Source organism: Trematomus bernacchii, unplaced genomic scaffold (genome assembly GCF_902827165.1).
Source record: "Trematomus bernacchii unplaced genomic scaffold, fTreBer1.1, whole genome shotgun sequence".
NCBI lineage: Eukaryota > Metazoa > Chordata > Actinopteri > Perciformes > Nototheniidae > Trematomus > Trematomus bernacchii.
The window spans coordinates 911415-937811 of NW_022987581.1; the positions used below are offsets into that span (position 1 = coordinate 911415).

At 39.6% G+C, this 26397-nt stretch overlaps 2 protein-coding genes across 5 annotated transcripts in view; one reads left to right on the top strand and one right to left on the bottom strand.

Annotated features, from left to right (window-relative positions):
- LOC117479990 (choline transporter-like protein 2) overlaps positions 1-14462 on the bottom strand; it is a 32318-nt gene extending 17856 nt beyond the window's left edge. Inside the window, exons 1-4 of one of the 3 annotated variants that reach the window (XM_034127122.1) lie at positions 14270-14462; positions 977-1025; positions 819-892; positions 648-732 (exon numbers count right to left, since the gene is read on the bottom strand). In XM_034127122.1, the coding sequence (XP_033983013.1) occupies positions 648-732; positions 819-892; positions 977-1025; positions 14270-14297 (236 nt within the window). In that variant the 5' untranslated portion in view covers positions 14298-14462. Of the gene's footprint in view, positions 1-647; positions 733-818; positions 893-976; positions 1026-3719; positions 4093-14269 lie in introns of those variants that run through there. The other 2 variants (XM_034127121.1, XM_034127123.1) reach the window with 2 other exon arrangements.
- A 1804-nt stretch (positions 14463-16266) lies between these two features.
- Positions 16267-25328, top strand: gcdhb (glutaryl-CoA dehydrogenase b). Of its 2 annotated transcripts, none has more exons than XM_034127124.1 (12): positions 16267-16353; positions 17353-17468; positions 17578-17610; positions 17742-17882; positions 18705-18767; positions 19446-19616; positions 19932-20061; positions 21488-21704; positions 22773-22876; positions 22989-23114; positions 23446-23606; positions 24561-25328. In XM_034127124.1, the coding sequence occupies exons 2-12, from the start codon at positions 17366-17368 to the stop codon at positions 24632-24634; spliced, it is 1323 nt and encodes a 440-aa protein (XP_033983015.1). In that variant the 5' UTR covers positions 16267-16353; positions 17353-17365; the 3' UTR covers positions 24635-25328. The 2 variants fall into 2 exon arrangements, with proteins under 2 accessions (XP_033983015.1, XP_033983016.1); XM_034127125.1 differs by having other exon boundaries at positions 16283-16354; positions 17360-17468.
- Positions 25329-26397: the final 1069 nt, after the last annotated feature.

The following is a 26397-nucleotide window of genomic DNA, read 5'->3' on the forward strand; positions in this document are numbered from 1 at the left end:
AATAAGCAAGTCTACCCTCTACCTAAACATGCACTGTACCTTTGAAACCCTCCAGGGGGTCCGGTGCCTTGCTCTAATGCACCACGGCAGTAACTGGGACCTCTCAAAGTACCAGTCCACATTCCATATTAAGGTCTGTTCGGGCAACCCTACAGTTCCCAGGCCAAGTGCCTACAGACTATGCCTTTGTTGCTGTAACGCCGTTAATTTGCCCACTGTGGAACGAGTAAAGGATTTCTGATTCTGATAGTATCACACCAACATCCATACTAAATTACATACAGGGGCATAAAGAGGAAGGGGCTATGTAACCCGACACACCAGATCATTTGTTACACCATCAGATAATCCCTCTTTGAATACCTTTTCAAAGAGGGCAGTACTTTCCCGCGCTCTCGCTCTGAACACACCCATCTTTGAGCTGAACTGTCATCTAGTGTTTGTGACCGCTTTCTGTTGTGACACTATAGCGGTAACTAAATCCATCCAACAGATATAAACACTTGGCAAAGAACCCAAAACCACTTCTACATTAGGTGTCTCCAGGAGCACATAATGCCGTGATGACACACAAGGTGTAAACAACACCAACCACACACACACTGTCTCAGATGGTAATTATAATCTATATTTGGAAAGCGACTCACTCCAGTGGGGTGCCCGCCTGCCCGCAGAACTGCCCTCGACTGTCAGTGGGGTAAATCACCTTCCTGGGGTCACCCTGGGACCAGGCTGGAGGCACAAACAAAGAAGGTTATATTGCATTTAAACAAAGGTTTTTGATGTTTTTTTTTCAACTTGCAGGGTCGTTTCCTTACCCAGAATTCCCACTGCAAAGTAACCCAGTAGGGCGATGATGAAGAGGATGCAGCACACGATGTCTGTGCAGCTCCTGGGAAGAGAGAGCAGAGTTTAAAGGGTTAAAATAAACTCTTTACACACAGAGAAAACCAGAAGTCACATATCTCTAACTTACCTGTTGTGGATGGGGCCCTTGAACGAGGAGTCATACTTCCTTGGCTCGCCTAAACAGAAGAAGAAAAAACAAGCGAATGTTATAGGATTGAGACTTTCTGTTGGTCGCAAGGGTTCTCTTCACAAAAAGCCAATGGGATTTTTCCATTGGATTTAAGCAGCAAATAAGATCTGTTTGACAAACTCACATTTATGATCCTACACATTTTGTTCAGAAGGATAATCTCCACCATGATTTGAGGTAAAAAGCTATCGTCAAGGTCACATGACTTCATGGCACCACCGCTAAGCTAAAGGTGGCTAATGTTGGGCGTGATGATGTTTAGTCGTCTCATTTAGACACTTGTTAGCAACCGCTGTTTTTAAATTCACCAGTGGGGTATTTACTGACGTATTTTATGTCGTAAAACAAAACTGTAAAATCTCTTTAGACCTTAATTCAGGCTTCTAACCCAAAAAAAGACTGACTTTGAACCAAAAGCACCAGAAATGGTAAATTGGTAACTCATTTCCAGGTTTTAGGACTCATTCCTGCACCACTCTAGTGAGGGCATGGCTTAGTGAGATATCTACAACCCTAAGTGCAATATAATATGTTAAACGGGGATGTTATTAAAAGGTTGAGAAACAGTAAGCCCCCCCCCCCCCCTCTTCCTCCTGTCAGATGGCTTTTCCCTGCGGGCAGACACGCCTGGCAACACAACAAATTCCTCCCTGGTGACTAAGCAGCAGAAAACCCATGAGGAAGAGGACAACACAACTGGTGCGTCCACTAGAGGGGGCCTGAATCATTACTGTAGATCAATACCATGACAAGGCAATAATGTCATTTAAAACAATCCACACCTTTTTCTGAAGGGTAAAACTTACATTTAAACTAACTCCATTAATTCAATAAATCAGAATAAGATGGTATCACTTGTTTTTCAGAAAAGGAAAGGTATTGTGATAGACTACCTCCTCTAAGCAGGTTATTATTAGATTAGATGTACATTCTTTTTCCAAAATGGGAGATGTGGAATATGGAGAAAGTCTTGGTGGATATTTACACTCTTAATTTGGGTTGGGATAATAAGACTTCCTGCAAATGGACAGCCCGATGCAGAGCAGAATATATTCATTTAATAGTCCCAGATGCATGAAATTGAAACAATATCATATTTCATTATCAGGACAGCCATGCCTGGATTTTATTTGTGGGGGGTTTTCTTGGATTAAAGAATGGAGCAGGAATGAGTCCTAAAACCTGGTAATGAGTCAGCACTTCGGTTTCCCTTGTCTTGATTTTAAGGGGTTTTTGAACATGTTGTTTAAATGCCTAAAATATAGCCCAACATTAGCCGCCTTTAGCTTAGCGGTGGTGACGTGAAGTCATGTGACCGTGCTGTAGTTCCTTTATAGTCCAACATTAGCCGCATTTAGCTTAGCGGTGGTGACGTGAAGTCATGTGACCGTGCTGTAGTTCCTTTATAGTCCAACATTAGCCGCATTTAGCTTAGCGGTGGTGACGTGAAGTCATGTGACCGTGCTATAGTTCCTTTATAGCCCAACATTAGCCGCCTTTAGCTTAGCGGTGGTGACGTGAAGTCATGTGACTGTGCTGTAGTTCCTTTAAAGCCTAACGTTGCTTTTTTCTCCTAGAGATGACCTTTGGCATTAATAAGGTTATCCTGCTATTTTCTGCAATAGTTAAAAATGGAAAAATCCCATTTGCTTTTTGCGGCGGTAGCAATTGTGATGCTAACTTCCAGGTTAGCTTTTAAAAAAAATAAAAACGTCATCCCTCCACCACTGTGTTGCAGGCAGGCCTTTAGTTAAGTTTGCAGTGTGTTATCTGAGGTCAGCGTGTCAGGAGCATCTATTATCTAAGCAAATTCATCGTGCGGCTCTGAAGCAAATCCCTCAGGGAACATTAGCTCCACTTCAGTAAAAGCAACATTACTTAACAGTAAACAAAATGCAATGAATAAAAAAAGATCACAAACACAAAAATAATGGTTATAATCCATTTTTTGCACATTGTTAGGGATTTCAATCTCTCCACCTTACTACCAACAGATGTATATTTAAACACATTAGATCTTGAGTATAGACAATGGGTATGATTTTTCTTCTTTGGCCTCTTTGCATCTAAATAATACATGTGGTCAGGCGGATAATGATGCAGAAAGCAGTTACCACATGAGCTCTTAGAGAAGTCACGACTTCCTGTCAGAGCGAGCGTCGGAGCTGCCTTCATGGGGATGGTGTGAGAGCAGTATTGCCACACTACAATGCAATTTCTAAGATATTCAGACACAAGTTAAACCGTTTTGACTTGAGGTATTTCCATTAATCCATGTAAAGAAGTTGGATTTAGAAAAGGGAGGCCTTGCTAACTTCATTATGTAGCTGTATAGGACATTATTGAATGAAAGAAGTGTGTCAAATTTCAAATCCACACTTTGCATGGTTATATTTGCACAACTGATAATATAAAAAGCTCCCTGCCTTCACACACCTGTATAATCAGCAGAAGGTTCCACAGTAACACCCATACACACACACACATACACACACACACACACACACCCTGTCCTTCCCCACAATGTTTACATGCTGATACTACCGCTGCAGTTTCACTCAACACAATTGAAAAGAGATTTGTTTTAAGAGAAAACCTTAACAGATAATCCTTCAATCACTTCACTTGATACAGAGTGAAGACAGAATGATAAATACTAAGTAAGAAAGAGACAAGTTACCATGTTTTCCATAAAACTCTCCTTCTTCCGGCATGTTTAAAATCCTCTCTGGGTTGAAATGTACTGAAGAAGCCTTTTTTTTCACTCTTTCCACCGCCTCCTAAACTGGGTCACTTGTTCCTCGCTGTGTGAATGAGGGAAACTGGAGTATTGTGGAAACCAGTCCAACCTGTCCCTGAATGCCAGCCAGCAGCAGCTCTACTTCCCTCTGTGTTTATCCTGAAACAACTCCCTCTTTCCAATCTGTGCCCCACCTGTGCATCTCCCTTTTTATCTCCTCCCACTTCCAAAATACCTTTCTGGGTGTCAGGTTTTCTCACTTTCTGTCTCACAACGAGCAGGAAGGCTGCGAGTGCAAGAGACGAGGCGTGGACGTGTGAATGTGAGGGTGGGGGTGTGTGTGTGTGTGTAGTGTGTGTACGAGGAGAAGTTGCTTGGATGTTATCAAAAACATGTTTGCAGACAACAAGGAGGTTTCCTGCAGCTCTGTTGCCCCCAGTGGTGTTTTCTGGAGCTTCAGTGAAAAACAGCATGATTACATTCAGGTGTGGGCGATTTGGGCAGCAAAACCAACAGCCTGTGCAGTCAATAATAAACTCAAGAATACATGTTTTTGTGTTGTAGAATAATTGCCTTTCAATTGGTGTTGAATCCGTATGAAGCTTTTGTTCTTTTGTGTATTCATGCAGAAAATATTTCAAGCTTTGGGGTTTCAAATGGAGCAAACACAGTGACATCTGCTGGTTTCTAAACTGTATAGAAGGCTATGAAGACTGGTGGTATTCAGTCTTTACTTAAAGGTGGGGTAGGTAATTCACTTCAGAAACACTTTTTGTTATATTCCATGGAATGCTCTTAACATCCCGATAGCAATGAATATATTAAATGCTTTGACAATAAATCCATACAAATATTTCATCTGTGGAAGCCGTAGTACTGTAAAAAGCACGACCAATCATCTGAGCCGGCCCGGCTAAAATAACTGGATGGCCTACCTGCCTGTCAGCCTTCCATCTGTGCACAAACTTATCTCGTGCCCTCATTGGTCATGTGCGCGTTCGTGTGTGTTGGAGGAGGGGCTCTATAAGGAAGTCTGAAGGAAGGGGCAGATTTTTTCCGGTTGTGTATTTTCAAATTCTAGCGCACTCGAGCTGGTTTCTCCATTCTTACCTACCCTACCTTTAAGTAAAAGTGCTTATACAACAATGAAAAAATACTCTGTTACGATTAAAAGTCCTGCATTGGAAATGTTACTTAGGTAAAAATAAGTTAGTATAATCAGCTAAATGTACAAAAAAGTCTCAAATAAAAAATATATATGTAAAATACCTTAAAGGTGGGGTAGGTAATTTTGGAGAAACCAGCTTGAATGCGCTAGAATTTGAAAATACACAACCGGAGAAAATCTGCCACTTCCTTACAGAGCCCCTCCTCCAACACACACGAACGCGCACATGACCAATGAGGGCACGAGATAAGTTTGTGCACAGATGGAAGGCTGACAGGCAGGTAGGCCATCCAGTTATTTTAGCCGGGCCGGCTAAAATGATTGGTCGTGCTTTTTACAGAACTACGGCTTCCACAGATGACATTTTCTTATGGATTTTTTGTCAAAGCACTTCAGATATTCATTGCTATCGGGATGTTAAGAGCATTCCATGGAATATAACAAGAATCCTTCAATTTAAAGTAACTAAAGCTGTTAAATAAATGGGGAAGTCAACAGTGAAATATATGAATTACAGTATAGTGGAGTGTGAAGTGTGTCCTCCCATCTTGTGGGGACATGGCAGTATTGCACTCGGACCAAATGAGATACACATAAATCCTGACTTCACAATCAAACACTTTTTGAGCTTGCTGCAATATCTAAATTGCAGCAAGCTCAAAAATATGTGTATATATATATATATATTAAGGTATTGTTGAGCTACAGAGATATCCCCGCCCACAAACTAACACAACGTATTTGTCTTTAAATAAATCATGATCATTTTTTATCATTCGAAATATAATTTTTTAGTATTAAGGAAGATTTTGTTCAATAAATTATCAATCCATCCAATATTGTGAATTATATAGCATTGCAATATCAGTCAAAATAAATCACAATAGTCATTTGTTTCCAAATCTTGCAGGCCTAAAATAATTGAAAAGAAACTCAAAATGATTCAAAATAAATTCAAAAAATACCTAAATAAAAAAAGTGTAATTAGCAAAATGAAGTAAAAGTGTTAAACGTAAAAGTCTCACCCAAAAAAATATCCAGATTATTCCAAATAAATTCAGAATATTTATAGAAGGTTTATTTCCTGTTTTTTTTCACCTGCTTGAATTTTTAGATCACTTTCAGTTCTGCATTAAACCACCAAAGGAAATAAGAGAATGTTACATTTGAGCCCGCAGACTGCAGATGTTTTCAACAGATGCTGACGCTCAGAAACTTTCATTTCAGCTGAAATGACTAAGACTTTCCATCCACTCTGTTCTACTTCATGCTGCATGGGGATTCCCAAAAAACAACCAGAGTCTTGTTGTAATTTCCATACAAAAAAAATAAAAACGTTCCCATCAAGTGACTCTTAAACAGAGCTCTGGGGAATTTGACTTCTTGGACGACGACACCACACAACAACAGCTGTTGTCCTTTCACTGTTGAGCTACATCCATGTGTAATATACAGTATGTGAGCTTTAGCTTAGCATAAAGCTAGTTCATGTACATGTGGGACAGTGCAATGCGTGTGGTGAACCACCGCTCTGACCGTTAAATGAATTATTGGTATAATCTTTTTTTCTTTGGTGGCATTGAGCAACCGTTGTAATCTGTTAAAAGCTCTCAGAGGGATCTAATCTAATTCCAACGAGCCACCACTGTGCAGCCAGACAACCCTTTAGCATTTACTTAAATAAATAAAAAAATACTAATAACATTTGTTTCTTGTGTAAGAGCTTTGATTTGATTAGGACATGCCAAACTGTGTTGCTAAACTTTACAAGGGCCCAGATTTAAAGAGGAACAATCTGTCTTTGTATTGTGTTTTTTTAATATAAAGTGTTCATGTAAATATGTATCCTATTATAATTGAACAATGTGTCCCTATTAGAACACAAACACTTAAGTCATTCTCAATTTCATCTTATTTTCTGTTGTGTTGGGGAGTTCTGTTTTTACAAAATGAAAAGTGAAACCAAACTTGATGTCTTGCATTGTTTCCTACTTCTGTTACAGTAGTTATTTTGGGCAATGAGTTTCCCTTTAGTATTTTCCTGCCAACGCCCCTTCACATCCTTAAGGAATCCAGTAACCCTTTTTTATTGAAAGACACTTTGACATGTCATAGAAAGAAAAAGGATACATTTAAATTATAAAGTAAATAATGGCTGAAATCTATTAAATTGCCTTAGGCCTCTTTCACACGGGAACGTTTGCGTTTATGCACAGTATGCGTATTCAAAAAAGTCTTCCGTTCACATGCATTTGTTTCATTTAACGTGTCTGTTCAAACGAGACCGCTGGAAACGCTGTAGTACATATGCCGGGACTGTAAGTGGCGCTGTAACTTCCGCCAAAATACACCAAAAGCAGCGAAGAAGAGCAGCCCGAGCAGCCCCGCAGCAATGTTGCCATGGCTACCCTTCTGTTTATGCCCCGCGGTGTATTTAGCAACATGTAGTTCATCTAATTCTCCATGTCCACTTGTTGCTGATGGTTGTGGTAGAGGAGCTGTAGATTTTGCACTAATATCTGTAGCATGGTCAGTAGCAGTAGCACTAGCAGTAGCTACTGACAGGAGGAAGTGTGTGTGGCGATTGCTGGTATTCAGCGGGATATAGTAATTTCCTCAGCATGTAAATATATGGATAAATGCAACGGGGAAGTTAACTGAAAGAAACCGAATCTGTGGATATTGCATCGACCGACCAAGAAGCACGTCTCCGTGGAGAGGACGCGCTCAGAAAGAGAGATATTCTCTACAAACACCGGGTGAGATCGCTCCTCTGGGACACGCCGGTCCTCTGCCTACAAACAGGCGCAGGAGCAATGAACAATAATGGCCTGGATTAGGCAGTAAAGACAATTTTGGTGTATCGCAGAGTGGACTGTTTAATTTTGTTTGTGTTGTTTGGCTGGAAAATTGTCAATATAATGGATCAATGCATGAAATCTGACTCTGTTTATTTTGTTTAAGGAGTATATTGGGCGTTAACAATTCTGGTTTGCCTTTTATAATATTATTTCATTCAAGAACCCCTTGTGCGTTTAATTAACACAGCTATTTTTGATAGTTGCTACAGCAGTGAGCAGGAGAGGTGGGGCTATCGCTATTTTTTCAGGAAATATTCGTATAGAGGTGATTACACGGACTCGGTTGACCCCCCAGAGCGTTTCGTTTGCAAATCTATCCACCTTGGGACCCGTTATCGTTTGTGGGGTCCGTTTCTATTGGCCTCGTGTAAATAATAGGGCTATACGCACGCGAAACTATGCAGATACAAGCAGTTTTCTCCTCGTGTAAACGGCGCCTTAGGTTAATTAAGTAAAAAATAATACATTCTTTCATATAGAGAGGCGAAGTCCCTCCCTTTCCGGGGGAGCTCCATGGGACCTTATTTCGGAAAAAGTATGCATTGAAGTCAATGGAGAGAGAAAGATTATCTTTTGATCCCGTTTGAATTGGGCCACGAATTACACATATGATGTTTGTCAATTTAAAAGATAATTTAGCAAGTCAAAGAAATAGAAATGTGTCGTAAAACTGTGAAGTAACACTTTTTTTTGTGTGAAACCGCTCAATGAACTCCATCTCCCGTCTCGCACCACACACCAAGACGGCCGTCACGTTGGCACATTTCACCTCTTTCTTTCAGAATGAGGCAGAAAGTATTAAAAGAGGTGAAAATCACTCCAAGTCTGGGCATGTTGAGAGCTGTACATACACACAAGGGGAGTTAGTCGGTTCGTAAGAGCCAGCATGCGGGACCGGGATTCTGGGATTTGTAGTCTTTCTAGTTGCGTATTTTTCATAGTCTTATATTTCAACAGTTTTACGACAAAATGTGACTTTTTTGACATGGAAATTATTTTGTAAGATTGACAAACATCATATGTGTAATTCATGGCACAATTCAAACGGGATCGAAAGATAATCTTTCTCTCTCCATTGACTTCAATACATACTTTTTCCCATGGGTCGGAAGTAGATGGGTGGGACTTCGCCTCTCTTTGGGAAAAGGTTGCTATGAGGTCAAAATATGTCGCCATGTTTTTAAGTTTATGTCGTGCACCTGAAGCGCTTGGAGGCCGAAAGATAGGAACATTTCTACCTCCGAGTTCTCTGGAAGGCAGGACTGTTATATTAAAGTGATTCTAACATTACTGCACTGCAGCAATTGACATTTTTACACAAACGGTTTGAAGGGTTAACATGTCGTCTCTTAAAGAGATCTGTTAAACGCTTATGATAATAACAAGATGGCAAAGGTCACATTTTAAGTAGTAGTTGCTTTAGCCTGCCACCATTTTGTCCGTGTTGTTGAACAGCACAACTGTAAGCTAGTGTAAAGGTCAAATAGAAAGCCAAGAACTTAACCTATCTTTATAATATTATCTATATCTAAAATGACAGTGTTATCATATCCAGGCAGACCTGTAGGCGGACTTTACTTCCAGCTAGAGGTTACAGCTGCTGCCTCCCTGCAGAACTCCCACATCTCTTTCAGTACAGAAGGAGGGTGTGGAGTTTAGGTCTGAGTTCAGATCTATTTCTGGTGTTATAAAGGAAGCAACTCTATAATCACACACACATTACAGAATATACCCACGGTGAAATGTCCCAGCCCCCGTCTCTTAACATCCTGAAGTCAAGCCACAACAAAAAAAATGGTCTTTGTTTCTAAAAGTTGACATTTTGAAAAGCTATATTTCCAGACCCATTTCCAATAACAACACATGTGGTAAAAAGTGATATAATCTCTTCATCTTTTGTTCACCACAGACCTTATTTCGGGTATCTAACCAACATTTTCAGCCCCATCTTGGCCACGACTCTCTTTCAGAATTAGTTTTTTTATCTCAATCAGACTTTCCTGGTTAAATAAAGATTACAAAATTGATAATACTATTAGATAATCGTATCAAAAGCTTTCGAAAAACCTTAACAAGATGAGGGAACTTGGAGTCCTAAAACTAATTTCCTGGGTTTTATGACTAATTCTTGCACCACTTAGTTATCTTTTAAATGGTGTCATCTCTCTGTATCACTGAGTGCAGTCAATCATTATGAAATAAAAGAATATATATAACAGGAAGTGTCAACACCCTACGGACCACACAACAGGAATCTGTGTGAAACGTTTGCTCCCATTTCTACTTAAATTCAACCTCTTCTCTCTCTGCTCTTACATCCAGTCGAGTTATTTCTGTAACCCAAATGTGAAACAGTGAAATGTAGGCTGTGTGAATGAGACAGAATAGCAAGAATATTTACTGACACAAGTCTGGCAAACAGGAGGAAAGACTAACACATGTTCTAGACTAAATATTCTCTGGATGCTAGTATCCTAGGTATGCACTGTAGCTGTGTTTTGTCCTCAAACAAAAAAACAAAAAACTGGAGGATAAAGTCCAGGCAAAACATTGCGTTGGTTCAATTTATCTTTTGGGGGTTTTCGACAACCAAACAATACTGAAGATAAAAGCTTTTTATACCAGCTTTTTATCCTGGTATAAAAATTATATGCCTTTTCTTTAACTTGTGCACCAATAGGCGCTTTCACACCGGAGTACTTTTACCCGTACTTTTCCCGTTTAGTTCCGATAGTGCCTGGAATTTTGCGTTCACACCAAAAAGAGAACTTAGTTCAGAGAACTTTTACCCCCTTTGTAGTCCCTGCTAGAGAGGTGGTACTTTCCTGGGGAGAAAAAAGTACAAATTTCTGATTGGCTGGGCGAATTGCAAACCACGCCCCGTAAAACTCTGAAAAGTTTTTTGAAGCCGCCATTGTATTTGCTGGCATTAGCATTAATAGTATTAGCATTAGCCCCGCGCACCAACGGAGAGAGAATAACTTATGGCAACACAAAAAAAAACATGGGAGCGGTGGAGATGAGGAGGTGTCGGCGTTCTGGCGATTTACTCTGAAGGCTTCAGTAGAAGCTGCTGGGAGTCCCAGCAGCTTCTACTGAAGCCAGTCCCCAACTCCGGGGACTTCCGGCCGGGGACTTCGGGTGGCAGTATACGCCGTGAAGTGGTTTGCGGCCTGCCAGTAAACCCAAAGCAGAAGAAGAAAAAGTGACGTCAGCGGCTTCATTTGCGAAATCTTCCCTCAGGAACTTATTCCGGTGAGAACGCGATCTGTACTTAGTTCCATGGGGGCACTAAGTGCTGGTACTAAGTGCTGGCACTAAGTGCTGGGCACTAAGTACGGCAAAGTACTTGGTGTGAAAGCGGCTAATGAATACCCCCCAAAAGTGTCTGCATGTTCAAATTTGCCCTGTGGTCCCTTAAAGCCCAAAAACGGGGCCTAAAGTTGCCTTCAAAACAAATGCACAAACAACTTGATTGAACTTAAACAAAGGCCCTAAAATGGATCTGTTTACTGTAAACAAAACACCCTAACCCTGTTAAATACTGCAAAAAAATGAATTGCTTCAACATGCAAAGTTGTGAGTTTAAGAGACTTTTCATGGAACATTTTAAGAGAATAGAATATGTTTTAAGAAAATGTTTAGCTTTCCTATTTACACAGAGAGTCATTCTTTCCTGACTGGTAAAAGAAAGTGATAAATGCAGCTCACTGGGGTGGTCTTTCTTCCACATCCAAGTTACTCTACATTCTCTTCCTCTTGCAAAACTCATTTTCCCAGAGCTAAAAGCCTCTCTCTCCTCACACTGCTGTGAACATGCCTCAGTGTTCCAGTTTCAAGCTGGCAGAACCACTAGACATTCAGCTGAGTCACATGACCCGGTTTACATTGTTAGGGAATGATGAAGCATATTTAAGTGGAAGCTTGTGGTTTTTTAAAGACGGAGATGTTTGTGACCGCTTGTATCAGTATGTAGTGTCTCTTCTTTAAAGAGTCCTCTCCTGCTGATGTTCAGGTGTATATCAGTATGTAGTGTCTCTACTTTAAAGAGTCCTCTCCTGCTGATGTTCAGGTGTATATCAGTATGTAGTGTCTCTACTTTAAAGAGTCCTCTCCTGCTGATGTTCAGGTGTATATCAGTATGTAGTGTCTCTACTTTAAAGAGTCCTCTCCTGCTGATATTCAGGTGTATATCAGTATGTAGTGTCTCTACTTTAAAGAGTCCTCTCCTGCTGATGTTCAGGTGTATAGTATGTAGTGTCTCTAATTTAAAGAGTCCTCTCCTGCTGATGTTCAGGTGTATATCAGTATGTAGTGTCTCTACTTTAAAGAGTCCTCTCCTGCTGATGTTCAGGTGTATATCAGTATGTAGTGTCTCTACTTTAAAGAGTCCTCTCTTGCTGATGTTCAGGTGCATATCAGTATGTAGTGTCTCTACTTTAAAGAGTCCTCTCCTGCTGATGTGCAGGTGTATATCAGTGTGTAGTGTCTCTACTTTAAAGAGTCCTCCTCTGCTGATGTTCAGGTGTATATCAGTGTGTAGTGTCTCTACTTTAAAGAGTCCTCCTCTGCTGATGTTCAGGTGTATATCAGTATGTAGTGTCTCTACTTTAAAGAGTCCTCTCCTGCTGATGTTCAGGTGTATATCAGTATGTAGTGTCTCTACTTTAAAGAGTCCTCTCCTGCTGATGTTCAGGTGTATATCAGTATGTAGTGTCTCTACTGTGAAATGTCTCCATGCTTCAATGTTCAAAAAGCTCTTTATTTTTCTCATACTGTCTGTGCTGCAGCACCTCTTTTCACCCTCTGTCTGAAACCAGAGCCCAGTCTGCTCTGATTGGTTAGCTGGCCGGCTCTGTTGTGATTGGTCAACCGCTTAGAGATGTCCCGCCCATTAGCCTATCACGCACAATGTGTTGGAGCGCTAGCCAATAGAGGCGCAAGGGTTACATAGTGATATCATTATCTTATAGAAGTAAACAAAGGAGTCCAATGGAAGCGTTACAGGAAAGGGAAAACCCCCAAAAAGCATAATAGGACCTCATTAAAATTACAATAATGGCTTCCAAAATGCAGAGAAGTAGAAGTATTAAGTAGAATAAAATGAAAATACTCAGGTAAAGAGTACTTAAATACAGTACTTAAGTAAATGTACTTTATTTCACTCCACTACTGGTGAATACAGATGAAGAAAATGTGCAAAAGTCTCTGAAAGAAGCTTTTACAAAGATGAAAAGAGAGCTGGAGAGGACTCGGGTTTCCAACCACTCTACTAAAAATGGCTTATAATTACATCTAATCTGCAGCAGATCCTGTCATTGAGGTTTCTCTCTATGTCTCAGTCTGAAATTACTCCAGCATGTGAAGCTTTATCGAATCCCACAGTATGTTCTGAAACACCATGTTCTGGATACTATCCTCGTCTACCTTTTTTAGCTGCTTTTCCTCGAGATGAATATTGATGTGTGTGCAGCTTTAAAAGGAGAGGCCTCCAACCACAGTCATTTCGAAAGGAAATTGGGGACAATCATAGAATCCAAGACCAACTAATAAATGGGTACCATTAGGCACTACTGCAAACAGATATATTGATATTGTATGTGGTCCAAAGTGGGTATAATATTGATAATATGACACTAACAAGAAAGACTGAAGGCATGATGTGACAAACAGAGACCTTCGCCACATGTTTGAGGTATTTTCTAATAAGCTCTATGTATAGCTGGGCGTGTGCTGCCATACCAGCCGGAGGAATGTGGCAGCAACTGGACCAGCACATTGTGCACCCTGACAATACACTGGTACTTTTAATATTCTAATGTTATGCTTCTTTATACTTCTAATCTACTACATTTAGAAGCCAGTATTGTACTTTTGACTCCACTGCATGTATTTGACAGCTTTAGTTACAGATAAAAATACTCAGAGAAAGTGCAATTAGCTCAGAATTGTTGAGTACATTTACTCAAATAATGTACTTAAGTATCATTTGGGGTTACTTTACTTGAGTATTTCCATTTTCTACTCCATTTGTAGGTACTTTTAACATAAATACATGTGTTTATATGATTGTATTATAAAACTGTTATATGTATTTTTTAATGATAGAAATAGGATAATATAACATAATATAATAATAACACAACACATGTTGCTTTATTTTAAAGGATCTGAGTACTTTTTCCACCACTGTGATTGTACAATACTTGAGTACATGGACTACATTAGATTCCTCCACTGGTTAATATTTAAGTTCACAAGATAAAGTAGTGCCAGCTGAGCCTGAGTGGGACCATAAAAAGTGAACAAGGAAAACATGCCTGAATGTAAACACGGAAACAAAACGATTAGTATGTATCCGCCAAAACAGAGCCTTGTTCATGTTTACAGTTCAAGTCTCTGAGTGGCAACATGAAGTGAAGCATGCCCCGAGTTGTGGACTTAGAATTTTAAATAATTACCATATTTCGGTTTCTCCTCCAGTTCCATGACTCCGGAGTGTTTCTTCTGGGCAAAAGGAGCTTAAAAAGGACGGCTAACTACAGCATATTTCCAGTTTTGAAGGAGGTTTTAGTGAGGCGCTTCTGTCAGTTTGAACACTTAGAAGGAGTCCGCTTCAAAATCTTCACGGTGCTGCTAACATTTAAAGGGGCATTCCTTAGAGAAGAGTGAGGACCAATGAGAACGCAAGACGGACTGATAGACAAAGCGTTTAGCCAATCAGTGAGCGAAGGTGGGAGTTTGTATTCCTACCGTTTACTGGCATAGGCATAAATGTCCAATGAGCTGCTATATAACCAGTGGTGCAATGTAATACAGTATATTTACTAAAGTACTCTATTTTAGTACAATTTAGAGTTTTTTCAACCATTTTATGCTACTTTATACTACATTTTGACAGGCCATATGGTACTTTTTAATTAATTTCAGGTATTTGACTGCTTTACAGGTTCAGATAATAAGCTAACACAACATCTAAATCAACTAATAAATGAACATATTGACATATAATTATAGGTTAAATATCTAGATCTAGCACTAGATAAAGTCAGTCAAAATAGCTCCACCTTTAAATACTGTGTGAGCACTTTATTGCATCAAGACAATACCTAAATCCAGTAAATTATTATAAATGATTCTGAAATGGGCCGTAACGAGTGCTATTACATGACTTTTGGTACTTTAAGTATATATTGATGTCAATACATCTGTAGTTTTAATTAAGTGAGATGTAAAATGCAGTTATTTTACTTGTAACAGAGTATTTTTTACAATTTAGTGTTGCATATATCTGTCTAAATATTCTCATTTTTGTATTAAATATAACGAGGGCTACATACTGTAACATGTGTTTGTCAATTATGACTCATTCACAGAGAAAGTGTGTCTTAATAAGCAGAGTGTGCACCAAATCAATGGTATGGCCCTGATGAAATTCAAGACAACATTAAATATATAATGCAATCTATTCATAATTCAACGTACAGACCCGACATTGCCTGATCTGACTGCAGAGGAGAAGAGGTGAGATCAAAGAGTTCCCCTTTAACACGAGAGAGCCCTCTGTAGCTGGTGCAGATGGAGCTAATTTTAGTGACTGTTGGACAGTAATGTATCATGTTGTGTAAGCTAACTGTATTTATATGTATACATAAGGAGGATTTTTGTGCTGGCAAAAAAAAAAGGTTTAATTATTTTAATTTCTCATTTATATTGGGTATTGTAAAGTATATTTTTCACTTGTTTTGAATGCATTTTACCCTGAACATTTACAGTGTCTTTGAGTACCTTGAAAAACACTTTTAGTCCTATTTTAGGTCTATTTTTGTATAATGCTGCACCCTTCTGGCAATGTATTGTCATGCTCTCACTTGCATTATGGTTAAACAAATAAATAAAGATTGAGATTGAGATGGTTGCATAAAGAAACAAATCTTAAATCTTATTTGCCTCCAGCACTGAAACTTTAAAAATGCTCAGACAGCTCGTCCATGAGTAGCTACATTAATTGTGTAAACAAAGTGAAGGTGACATCAAACAGTACACAGGAGTACTGCTATAAAAACGACTGAATTAGCTTTGTTATTGTGTCTAGAGTCAGGACTAAGAGTGGCTGAACCCATTGGGATATTGTTACTGAGTTGCCTTTATTCTGGGAACTGGAATATAAGACAACCACAGAAATCCACTCCTCCAACATCCAACACGCCTCTGCTGGAGAGCCAATCAGATTCCTCTGAGTTGGTGAACTATCCTCTAAAATCAATCAGCCATCTTTAATGATAATAGATGCCCAAAACAACAAAGATCATGTATACTTATATTTAAGTCTCAGATTTTAAATGTATTGACTTCACAGAGGTTGAATATATAAAATAAAAGTTGATCATAGGCTGATATCAGGCACATGGTACAATGATGACGCAGCACGTACAGTCTTGCGTGCTTTGCGTGATGACGTCATGTTATGTTTTGACGCTGTGCTATATAACTCAGTGGCATAACAGAGGAGGCAGAAAAAGGATTGTAGTCCCACTAAACACAGGTAAATACTCCTTATACAAACACTAACACGGTTTTTACTGCTTTATTTAACACACAGCGCTAGTACAGTACATTGTTACCCTGAACATTTGGATATTATGTCGTTTACAGCAAAGTTATTAGCGACTTTTCGTGAGGTAGCACTGTTAGCTTGTAGCTACAATAATGTCACTTGAGACCAAACAGGTTAGCTGAGCTAGGTTAGCTTAGCACTGTCAGAGGTTGTTAGAGAATACAGTTTACAGCAAAGTTATTAGCGACCTTTCGTGAGGTAACACTGTTAGCTTGTAGCTACAATAATGTCACTTGAGGCCAAACAGGTTAGCTGAGATAGGTTAGCTTAGCACTGCCAAAGGTTGTTAGAGAATACAGTAATACAGAATAAAACCGTTTTTATACTTTAATTTCTGACATTTAGAAACAACAGCTAGTATTATCTTCCTACCTACAGTTGTAACTCAAGCCTTGCTTTCGTAGCAAACTGATTTTTGTAGTCAATAACAAGTTTATTGACTATGCACTCACCGGTGGTCGAATGTAACTTAGTAAAAAGAAAATACTTTTGCAAAATTGAGGTACTTTTACTTTGTTTGAGTGTTGTCTTTTCATGCCACTTTATACCTCAACTCCACTACAATATAAAGGGATATTGCTTTTATTATACAGCTTTAGTTTGTAGTTAGTTTACACACATATTGTACAGATGTTTACATAAAAGAACATCATGTAGGTTTTTCTACAATGATTTTTTTTTAATACTATTAATAAAATGTATTTTTTACATTGTGCTATTATTACTTTTACACAAGTTAATCTCAATGTTTCGTCCACCAGCCCACTACTGACAGTCACTCACTGTTTCAGTGTTAACAGAACCTTGCTGCTCCTATGTAGCATATGTTAGCACACTGTGAAAGTCACTGCCATCACTTCCAATGCAAGCTCTAGGATTGCACTTTAAGTTGCCAGTTTATAATCTATATAAATGTTTATTTTACAGGTTCATCTTCATCATGGCTTTGAGAAACGCTCTGTGCCGTCTCTTGGTCTCTCCTCACAGATGTGCCGTCCTCTCAGCTTCCAGATCACAGGGAACTGCAGCACAGGCCAACTGGGGTACTGACAACATGAGATATCTTTGTTTCATAGTGATTGTTCTCAGGGAAACTGTGTTTTATCGGTTCTTGCTTAATATCAATCATTTCCTGGTTTTACATTTCCACAGAAGCAGAGAAGACTGAGAAGAAGCCTAAAGCACGTAGGTGTTACTAACTCCTTATTTGGGAAATCTACTGTAGATACTACATTGAATTTAAAGCTCTCACCAGAACATATTTGTAACTATGGTTTGAAGGTTTTTGAATTGTTCCTTTTCTTAATATCTGACAGCGAAGGTCCAGTTTGACTGGCGCGATGCTCTGAACCTGGAGGGCCAGCTGACGGAGGATGAGATCATGATCAGAGACTCCTTCAGGACCTACTGCCAGGAGAAACTCATGCCTCGCATCCTGCTGGCAAACAGAAACGAAGGTCAGAGACTCATAACATATTCACCTCTAGCCAAAACATGTCTCGGGTCCAATAAACAAAAACAAAGGCACCATTTCAAGGATTCAAGGCTTTTATTTTCATTCGTACAGAGCTACAGTTATGTCGAGGAACATCTTAGGTCCCAGGCTCCTCCAACAGAGCAACACAATAAAACAGATACAATAGTGCAAGTAAATACAATAAAATACAATAGAAGTAGTGCCATAAGAGTATATATATATATATATATATATATATATATATATATAATAATTTGTAAGTTGCAAACGGGTGAATGTTATGGATGTTCTTAGTTCAGGTGTTTAACAGTCTTATGGCCTGTGGAATGTTTAAAGATAATACAAATAAAGATTAAGATAGACGTCACAGCTGTTCCTTTCTGATGATCGTCACCTAGCAGTGACCTAAGGCCCTGCTTATATGATTCCTAACAGGAAAAAATACATTTTAGTAATGAAAAAGCTCTTATTTTGGAATATACGAATTTATATTCTGTACATATTTACATGTTATTTGTTAGACGCTTTTATCCAAAGCGACTTACATACATTCAGTACTGTGGACAATCCCCACAGGAGCAATTTGGGGTGACACAGGGACTCAACGACATGCTGACTGCAGTGGGACTCGAACTTGCTATCCCCTGATTCGAAGTCCAGCACACTATCCACTGAGCCACAGCCACATATAATTTAAAGATAGGAATTAGCTAAAAAATGACTTTGCTAAAAATAAAACAGCGTATCTTCTGTTACACTTCATGTCATACAACTGCTGATTGTGTGTTTTATTTATTTCCAGTGTTCCACAGAGATATCGTGTCAGAGATGGGAGAGATGGGCGTGCTGGGCCCAACCATACAAGGTGAGTCAATTTGATTTAACAGTTCACAGTTAATGGTCCATAGATGTGCGTTGGAGAATTGTGTTGTGAACTATAACGTTTCAGCATGCTTTAAAAAAAAATGTTTTACCACTGCCTTTATTCATTTCGAACATTAAAAACACAAAAGACTACATCACACAATGCAAAAAATGACAGCAATGAATCGTCAAATACAAAAGAAAAATAACTGACATGGCTTTTCTAAAAAAGTTACTCAGAAAAAAAACACCTAAAGTTAATTCAATAAGAACAAAATACTTTTTATTTTCATTTACAAGCAGTTTACCATGCTTATAATGTGAATCTGGAACATTTCTCTCACAGAAAGGACTGAATTGTCACAAATGGACTTTGGTCGTGTGCACTAGTCTGGACCTGAGGGCTTTGTTTGTTTTTGTGAAATCTTTAACTGCGACTACTTCCAACTTTATTTATACAGCACTTTTCATACTTATTATATAACACAAAGTGCTTCACGAAACCAAAAACAATAACGAATACAAAATACCAACAGAAGCAGAAGGACTGAATAAAACAAGAATAAATACACTTTCATAATGACCTAAATGAATAATGGTGTCTTGAGTTGGCTCTGGACTTGTATCAGTTTGTTTCCAATACCCTGACGTTATTCCTCTTCCTGTGTTTGATGTGAAGGTTTTGGATGTGCCGGTGTGAGTTATGTTGCGTACGGTTTGATCGCCAGAGAGGTGGAGCGAGTGGACAGCGGATATCGCTCCGTCATGAGCGTTCAGTCGTCCCTCGTCATGCATCCCATCAACGCCTACGGCACAGAGGAGCAGAAGCAAAAGTACCTCCCCAGGCTGGGTAAGAGTCATGGACGGATATTCAAATAGCTTACAGTCCCAGGTGTAGTGGGGTCCTCTATGTGTAGTGGGGTTACAGATGGGGTCCTAAACTAGCAAGCCACATGAATGTCTGGGAGCAAATTAATTGTATATGCTACACAAATACGGGATACGTTGATCAGAGTTTGAAAGCTAGAGTGAATAAGTGACTTTTGAGAGATTTTTTTGAAGGATTCAAGAGTGTTGGCCTTTCGGATGTGGCTGGGAAGGGAGTTCCAGAGTTAATGCCTCAGCCATTTAAAAAAAACATAATGATTTTGTGCTTTACTCGCAGCTCGTGGGGAGATCCTGGGATGTTTTGGTCTGACGGAGCCGAACCACGGTAGTGACCCGAGCGGCATGGAGACCAGAGCCAAGTACAACCCGTCCAGCGGCACCTACAGTGTGACCGGCTCCAAGACCTGGTGAGTAATGGCATTTATATGTGTCTTTACAAACAGAGGTAGGAAGTAGTGGAGTGGAGTACAAATACTTCGTTACTGTACTTAAGTACATTCTTCTGGTATCAGTACTTTCCTCCACTACTTATTTTTCTGACGACTTTTTACTTTGACTTCTTACATTTTGAACACAAATACCTGAACTTTCTACTTCTTACATGTTGAACACAAATACCTGTACTTTCTACTTCTTACATGTTGAACACAAATACCTGTACTTTCTACTTCTTACATGTTGAACACAAATACCTGTACTTTCTACTTCTTACATGTTGAACACAAATACCTGTACTTTCTACTTCTTACATGTTGAACACAAATACCTGTACTTTCTACTTCTCACATTTTGAACACAAATACCTGTACTTTCTACTTCTTACATGTTGAACACAAATACCTGTACTTTCTACTTCTTACATGTTGAACACAAATACCTGTACTTTCTACTTCTTACATGTTGAACACAAATACCTGTACTTTCTACTTCTTACATTTTGAACCCAAATACCTGTACTTTCTACTTCTTACATGTTGAACACAAATACCTGTACTTTCTACTTCTTACATGTTGAACACAAATACCTGTACTTTCTACTTCTTACATTTTGAACCCAAATACCTGTACTTTCTACTTCTTACATGTTGAACACAAATACCTGTACTTTCTACTTCTTACATTTTCCAAACAGGCTGGTTCCTTTAGTTTGAATGTGTGTTTGGTGGCGTGATCATTATTATTTAGAGTCATTGCGTGCCTATTGATTTGAACACGATCCGTGTATCCATCATTTCCTGGTCTTCTCTAAAGAAGAGGGACCAATGAAAACGTTGTCATGTTGCCGTTGTTCAGCGTAAAGAAGTTTAGTCAGTACTTCTACTTTTACCAGAGTATTTTTAAACACGAGTATCTGTACTTCTACTTGAGTAAAGGATGTGTGTACTTTTGCCAACTCTGCATACAAATATATTCATCTCCAAAAGAGAAGAGATGATTTAAGCCTGATTGTTTGATTAGCTCATTTCCCTCTCAGTCCCTGGGTACATGCAGAACAATCCTCAGGGGAGAAGTTAAAGGGGCCGTTCACCCCCAAAACAAAGGTGCCCAACATCAAACGGCATAGTTCATGTTAAACACCTGAACTTTTGAAAGAACATCCATAACTTTATCTAATATATAATATTCCAATTACTTGTATATAGGCTCTCCTTGCACTATTTCATCTGTCTCATTGTGTTGCTCTGTGGGAGGAGCCTGTGACCTCAGATTCTCATTGTCATATCTACACTGTAGCTGTGTACACATGACAGTAAAAGCCTTGAATCTGAATCTTGAATCATACTTGTGTTGTTCACCATCCCCTGATTCCCTCTGCCTCCCCCCCCCCCTCAGGATCACCAACTCCCCGGTGGCAGACATCGCGGTGGTCTGGGCTAAATGTGACGACGGAAAGGTGCGCGGCTTCATCCTGGAGCGCGGCATGAAGGGTTTCTCCACTCCTAAGATCGAGGGGAAGTTCTCCCTCAGAGCCTCGGCCACCGGCATGATCGTGATGGACGAGGTGGAGGTTCCCGAGGAGAACCTGCTGCCACACGTCTCCGGACTCGCTGTGAGTGCAGGGAGGGAATTATAGGGTTTTTTCCCTTCAATGGTGTTTTTATTTGTCAGACAGTTTATAGATTTTGTTATCTTCACGGTCATCTGTATATTTGTCTTACTCTCTAATGCTGGTTTATTTCTATTTCTATTTTGAGATGTTTCTATTTTAGAATTGTTTATTTCTACTCTTTTAATTTGTTATTATATGCAATGCCTGTTTTGTTTTATGCTGCTGCAACAACAACATTTCCTAAATTGGGATTATTAAAGTACATCTTATCTTTATTTTATCTTATAACCACCGCTAAGCTAAAGGTGGCTAATTTTGGGCTATAAAGGAACTACAGCACGGTCACATGACTTCACTCCACCACCGCTAAGCTAAAGGTGGCTAATTTTGGGCTATAAAGGAACTACAGCACGGTCACATGACTTCACGTCACCACTGCTAAGCTAAAGGTGGCTAACATTGGGCTATGAAGGAACTACAGCACGGTCACATGACTTCACGTCACCACCGCTAAGCTAAAGGTGGCTAATGTTGGGCTATAAAAGAACTACAGCACGGTCACATGACTTCACGTCACCACTGCTAAGCTAAAGGTGGCTAACATTGGGCTATAAAGGAACTACAGCACGGTCACATGACTTCACGTCACCACCGCTAAGCTAAAGGTGGCTAATGTTGGGCTATAAAAGAACTACAGCACATTCACACGACTTCACGTCACCACCGCTAAGCTAAAGGTGGCTAACGTTGGGCTATAAAGGAACTACAGCACGGTCACATGACTTCACGTCACCACCGCTAAGCTAAAGGTGGCTAATGTTGGGCTATAAAGGAACTACAGCACGGTCACATGACTTCACGTCACCACCGCTAAGCTAAAGGTGGCTAATGTTGGGCGTGAAGCCGTTTAGTCGTCTCATTTAGACACTTGTTAGCAACCGCCGTTTTTTTTATTCACCAGTGGGGTATTTACTGACGGATTTTATGTCGTAGAACAAAACGTTAAAATCTCTTCAGCTTGTGTTAATCAACTACATTTATAATTCTCTCTCCTTGTGCTGCCTTCAGGGTCCGTTCGGCTGCTTGAACAACGCTCGGTACGGGATCGCGTGGGGCGCTCTCGGTGCTGCAGAGTTCTGTTTCCATGCAGCTCGACAATACACACTCGACAGGTCAGACTTATATACATTCCTATCTGTTCATACATGTTTGTGTTTAACATTCTTTTTTGGAGCTACATGGAAAAATGGTTTTGTTCAATTCTGTCGTTGTTTTGTTTCCCAGAATCCAGTTTGGCGTTCCGCTGGCGAGGAATCAGCTGATGCAGAAGAAAATGGCCGACATGCTGACAGAGATCACCATCGGCCTGCAGGCCTGTCTGCAGCTGGGCAGACTCATCGACGCTAAAAAGTAAAAAGATGACACATTTATGGCAATTTGTTATTGTTCCATATTGTGCAGCTCTACCATATATGTAGCAAATATACAACTGAACCCAAGATATATCTGAGGCTGATCGGGTTGGCAGTTTTCAGATAATTGTCCATAAAGCAAAAAAAAAACTAATATACAAATGTTCACTTTGTGTGGCAAGTTGCCCTTTCAGGTTCACTTAAGAGAAACATGAATGTCATACCAAATTTGACTTTAGTAGTTACAATATGTCAGTATTGACCAATTTGTATATAACCGACATTGCCATCCTTTGTCCAACTATGTAAACATGGTGTTTTGTGCACAGAGCGGCCCCGGACATGATCTCCATGCTGAAGAGGAACAGCTGTGGGAAATCTCTGGACATCGCCCGGCAGGCCCGAGACATGCTGGGAGGAAACGGCATCTCAGACGAGTATCACATCATCCGCCACGTCATGAACCTGGAGGCTGTCAACACATACGAAGGTGAGGAGAGATAATGTTCGACATTCACTTAAAGGTCACCTATTATGCAGAATCCACTTCTTCATGTCTCTTCTACATCAACATGTGTCCCCTCTTCTTCATGTCTCTTCTACATCAACATGTGTCCCCTCTTCTTCATGTCTCTTCTACATCAACATGTGTACCCTCTTCTTCGTGTCTCTTCTACATCAACATGTGTCCCCTCTTCTTCATGTCTCTTCTACATCAACATGTGTCCCCTCTTGTTCATGTCTCTTCTAAATCAACATGTGTCCCCTCTTCTTCATGTCTCTTCTACATCAACATGTGTCCCCTCTTCTTCATGTCTCTTCTACATCAACATGTGTCCCCTCTTCTTCATGTCTCTTCTACATCAACATGTGTCCCCTCTTGTTCATGTCTCTTCTACATCAACATGTGTCCCCTCTTCTTCATGTCTCTTCTACATCAACATGTGTCCCCTCTTCTTCATGTCTCTTCTACATCAACATGTGTCCCCTCTTCTTCATGTCTCTTCTACATCAACATGTGTCCCCTCTTCTCCATGTCTCTTCTACATCAACATGTGTCCCCTCTTCTCCATGTCTCTTCTACATCAACATGTGTCCCCTCTTCTTCATGTCTCTTCTACATCAACATGTGTCCCCTCTTATTCATGTCTCTTCTACATCAACATGTGTCCCCTCTTCTTCATGTCTCTTCTTCATCAACATGTGTCCCCTCTGTGTAAAGAGATTCTGAAAGTTTCAGGAACAAAGATTCTCTCTCTTTTTGTCCTGATCCATTTTTATAAAAACCTGTCTGAAAATGAGCTGATCAGATTTTGGCCACTTTATGATGTCATAACGATGTTTTGTCTTGTGTAACCATTAGTATGACAATACTGTAGAGCACTCACTCCTGTTATGATATTTAAATGTTGATTATGTGTCTCTACACGTGTCTCCTCCTCAGGAACTCATGATATCCACGCTCTGATCCTGGGCCGAGCGATCACCGGCCTGCAGTCGTTCACCGTCAACAAATAGACCGTCCAACAGGAAGCTGCCGTCCTTCAAAACACATTTTACATGTAGCAGTTTGGAGATTCTGTAAAGTGAAATATCTAAGAAAGTATATTTGAGTGCTTTATTTTCAAAGTGTGACCTGTTGTAATTTAGAAAGAGTTTAAAAAGGGCTATTTTTACTACTCACAATTACACTTTAACTGAGGCTTTTCTCAGCTCCCTATAGTATAGACTTTCATGCAATCTACTGGTTAAGAAATGAGGATTTTTAATGGAGTGGTGCAGGAATGAGTCCAATGGGTCCCTGTTTTAGCACTTTCAGTTCCCCTCGTCTCAAAGTTTTTGGGTAAGAAAAGTCAGAATTTTTCGCAATTCTTCAAAATCCACCATTGGATTTGATTGATGGAGCCCTTGCATGCTAACTAGCTCCTCTCTGCACCACTCTGAGGTCAACATCCAGATGCTGCTGTCACTAATGTTTGCAACGTTGACACTGTAATTATAAAACAACAAAGCATTAGTTCCCAGTGTTTGTTTATTTGTAATTGCATGTCGAGATTTATAGTTTTCTGATTTGATCTAATTATGCAGACTGTTGTATGATTGTTTAAAGAAGTGATCCAGTGAGGGGACGACTGTGAGTCACTGATGTAACCGTGCCAGAGGAGGAGGATGTGGATGAGAGCTTTAATAAATAAAGGTTATTTAAGTATCACTAATGTCTGTCAGTTTGATAACGCACGCCCATTCATGAAAATATATACACATCACACAACATTAAAAAAAATATCTGGTAATTTTGTATCAATTGTTACATTTTTTCTCAAAATGATGTTGTAGAAAAATTGTAAAAAAGTCACACTTGTTTTAAGAAAAGTAAATTCAAATGTCATTATTCTGTCTACAAATGTAATGCTTTTAATGGTGCACAGATTCAAACCACCCTTATGTAGCTGTAAACGTAAGGAAAACATGGATTTCTACCTATTTTGTGCAGGAATCCAGGAAATAAATATTGAAATATTGATGCTAGGGCTCCCGATTGAAAGTCTGATACAACAGAATACATTATTTTATACTGATATAGCCTTGGGATGAATAGAAAATATGGTTTTAAGTTTTCACTAGTTTCAATGGAGCCATTTGGTGTTTTAGCTAAACTCTAAAACACCAAATATAGACTTTATTGGAGCTATGGTTAGACTTCCAATATTTGAAAAGAAACATCTTACAATTTCAGAAGTGTTTCACATATATGCATTAACACAGTGTTTCTCAAACTTTTTCATACCAAGGACCACATAACTCCACAAATATCCAAAATCACATCGTTTTTCTAGAACAGATTTTATATCGCCTGAAAATAGTACAAACAAGTGGCAACATGTGTGATGAAGGTGTTGCGCTGGGCTATATCATGCAATCGAAAGTGAAACTTAAACTCGCTCCATTGCGGAGATATTCCCGTGAGAGTGCGGAAAACTTAAATGTATTTATTTATTTCAAATGTGAAATTTTACCAATATATTCACGGACCACTAGGGGGCGCTCACGGACCACACTTTGAGAAGCACTGCATTAACACAGCATAAGAGAAATCTAAAAGGCAAATGTGTTCACGATGAACCGAAGGGTTTAACCAGAGGAGGTCAGAAGACTCGAGATTTACTGTTAAGTTGCTCTTTACGGGTCAGAAAGGTCAACAGTCTATTTATAGCGTCTGCCCCTTTAAGACAAGGTGTGTGTGTGTGTGTGTGTGTGTGTGTGTGTGTGTGTGTGTGGGG

What these genes read in the sequence shown, in the direction of transcription:
- gcdhb (XM_034127124.1), top strand. Translation starts at nt 17,366, where the DNA reads ATGGCTTTGAGAAACGCTCTGTGCCGTCTCTTGGTCTCTCCTCACAGA. An exon ending in GTGACCGGCTCCAAGACCTG is followed by an intron (nt 20,062 to 21,487) that starts GTGAGTAATGGC and finishes CCCCCCCCTCAG; the next exon opens with GATCACCAACTCCCCGGTGG. An exon ending in CACACGTCTCCGGACTCGCT is followed by an intron (nt 21,705 to 22,772) that starts GTGAGTGCAGGG and finishes TGCTGCCTTCAG; the next exon opens with GGTCCGTTCGGCTGCTTGAA.